A 2,670-nucleotide genomic window follows, 5' to 3' on the forward strand; every position below is an offset into this window, starting at 1 on the left:
ATTGAACAATTGTCTTTACATACATGCATTTAAATATTATATGTTCTTGTCGCAATTGTAAGAAGGGGGTTATAAAACAAAGGTAAAAGCGCTTGTGTGAGGAACAAAGATCAACATGATGACCTTGTCAAACAATTAGAATAGACAAAGCGTTTCAGCCTGCCATATATCAATGTTTTTAATGCATCAAAGAAAAAGCGCAGTGATATAAGCTCTAGTTGAGCTCACTATTAACTTTTTGCTAGTTCACCTAAATTCTCTCATTGATTGCAGCATCTTTCGTAGCAGTTCTTTTGGAGGCATGTGAAAGTCGCAGTGACGATGTGCACCGTTATAGACCCGCAGGGAAGCCTGCTTCGGCCTTTGAGCGCACATGTAGTCTTGACGTCACAGGCCAAACATTCAACATCGAAGTCAACGACGACACAAATCCCCGTGCTGATCCAGTAAGCTTGAACTTATTTTTATGCAACGAGCAAATCAGTGAACAAACACCATGCTCAACTCTCATTAACACACTTCAGCAGCCTCATCTTCATTCCAGCATAAACACAATGGCGAATCCTCCGCAGGCCACCACTAAACCTCTTCGTAGGTCAGCTATCAAACCACGAAAGACATTCAGAGAATTATTTCTCCATCGACTTCCTAACTACAATGGACCTTACAATGTTGGATATATGGACATCGAAGTTCCAGTTCGCGATCCCCGACCTGTTTCCAAACTTCGAAGAAACGGGAAACCAGTCCTTCGACTGGACACGATCCTGATGGGAATATACTATCCGTGTGATTTACAAACTTCTAGTGGTGCAGAAAAGCCCCACCGCGTCGACTGGATGCCACGACCAAGAGCTGCAACTGCCAAGGGCTACGCCAAGTATCTTCATATTCCAGCGCTCCCAGTTACGGCCTACCTTGCCTGCACCTCCCTCTTCACAAAGCTGCCTGCATTTCGAAATGCCAAACTGGCTGCCCACTGGCCGGAAGACATATGCAATGATTCTGGTCCAACCGGACGGAAGGCCAGGGAGGACGAGGAAGATCCTACAAGTCGGCCAAAATTTCCCGTCATCATCTTCAGCCATGGACTTGGTGGTTCGCGGCTTTGCTACAGCTCAATTTGTGGAGAGCTTGCGAGCTTCGGATTCATTGTGGTAGCGATAGAACATCGTGATGGCAGCGGTGCGAGGACATATGTCAGTCTTCCAAGCAATGTTGAGGCGGCTGCTATAGAATCGTCAACGGCCGAAATACACACAAATAACGATGGCAAGGAAAATGATGCCAAAGATAAGAAGGTTCAACGTCAAGGGAAGGAAGGGTCGAATCCATACTATGTTGTCGACTATATTCTCCCCAAAGACAATGCCCAGGACACCTCTCCTCACAACCGCAGAGGTGTTGATCACACTTTGAGATCGGCTCAAATTGAATTGCGGCAAGAAGAGATAAAAGAGGCCTTCTATATTCTCGATCTACTCAATTCTGGTCATGGAGACGATATTGCGTCTCTGAATCTCCGAAAGAAAGGCAATGTGGCATCCAGCTCCGTGGGTCTCAATGGCGTCAACTGGGAAGACTGGGAAGGCAGTATGTTTCTAAATAATGTCACTATGATGGGACACTCGTTCGGAGGTGCGACCACGGTCCAGATTTGCCGCGATCATACGCTGGAATGGATAGGTCAGGGAGTTATTCTGGATGCCTGGGGTCAAGCAACGCCTCCGGCTGGAGAAAATCGAAAAGAAAGGATCGCGAAGCCGCTTATATCAATCTCATCCGAGGTTTTCATGCACTGGAAAGACAATTTTGATAAAGTCGTCGAATTTAGTGATGAAGCGCGTGAATCTGGGGCATTGTGCTGGATGCTCACAATCGTTGGATCAACTCATCTCGCAATGACTGATCTCGCCGTGCTTTATCCTCAATGGATGTCAATACTAATGAAGTCCATGGTTAATCCGACACGGGCAATCTCTCTCACCATCACGGCATCCTTGGAATTTTTGAAGATGGTATTGCCTCCGGAACAGACCAAATACAACATGTGGGCGGACGAGCAACTGCTACAATCTGCAGAGCAACCACCCGAACCCACAGAGCCTCTTCGGACGGACCACGCACCTGATCACAAATGGGTTGCTGTTCGCCTCAAGATACCCAATGAATTCTCAGTACGGGTGAAGGCATGGTTTCGTCGTACTTGGCGGTTCGTTATTTGTGCTGGGCGTGAGGTGGCCGACCTCGCCCATGGCTTGCATGATTTCGGGGAGCAGGAAGAAATCTGGACACACATGTGCCCTACTCACGAAATGGTGGAAGAATACATGAACCAATTTCGATGAAATCGCTTACGTGGTTTGTGATTGCTAATTTTCCAAATGGGAGAGCGGCATGATGGCATGATGGCATGATTCTCGTCCTGTATGATCAATCAAGTTTGTATATCAAGAATGACGATGGATGGAAACGAATGTATGAACAGTACTAGGAGTTTGGCGTTAGCGGCGGAATGTTTTTTTAGATGTTACAATAGATTTTCGCTAGGTAGATTGCAATAGGTTCAACATTGACCGTATAGATCTGGCACAAAGTCATCTTCTCTCCCATATAAAGCATTATATTACATCCCCATAGTCGTTCACACGGAATTCACGCTCAATTCGC

General features: G+C 46.4%; 1 protein-coding gene across 1 annotated transcript; it reads left to right on the plus strand.

Moving 5' to 3' along the window:
- Nucleotides 1-554: 554 nt before the first annotated feature.
- Nucleotides 555-2,348, plus strand: Triagg1_730 (uncharacterized protein; the record flags this gene model as incomplete). Its single annotated transcript, XM_062894419.1, has 1 exon — nt 555-2,348. The coding sequence occupies one exon, from the start codon at nt 555-557 to the stop codon at nt 2,346-2,348; it is 1,794 nt and encodes a 597-aa protein (XP_062759954.1).
- Between the last annotated feature and the right edge of the window lie 322 nt (nt 2,349-2,670).

The sequence above is a fragment of the Trichoderma aggressivum genome, assembly GCF_033847375.1.
Source record: "Trichoderma aggressivum f. europaeum strain CBS 100526 chromosome Unknown scaffold_002, whole genome shotgun sequence".
Lineage (NCBI taxonomy): Eukaryota > Fungi > Ascomycota > Sordariomycetes > Hypocreales > Hypocreaceae > Trichoderma > Trichoderma aggressivum.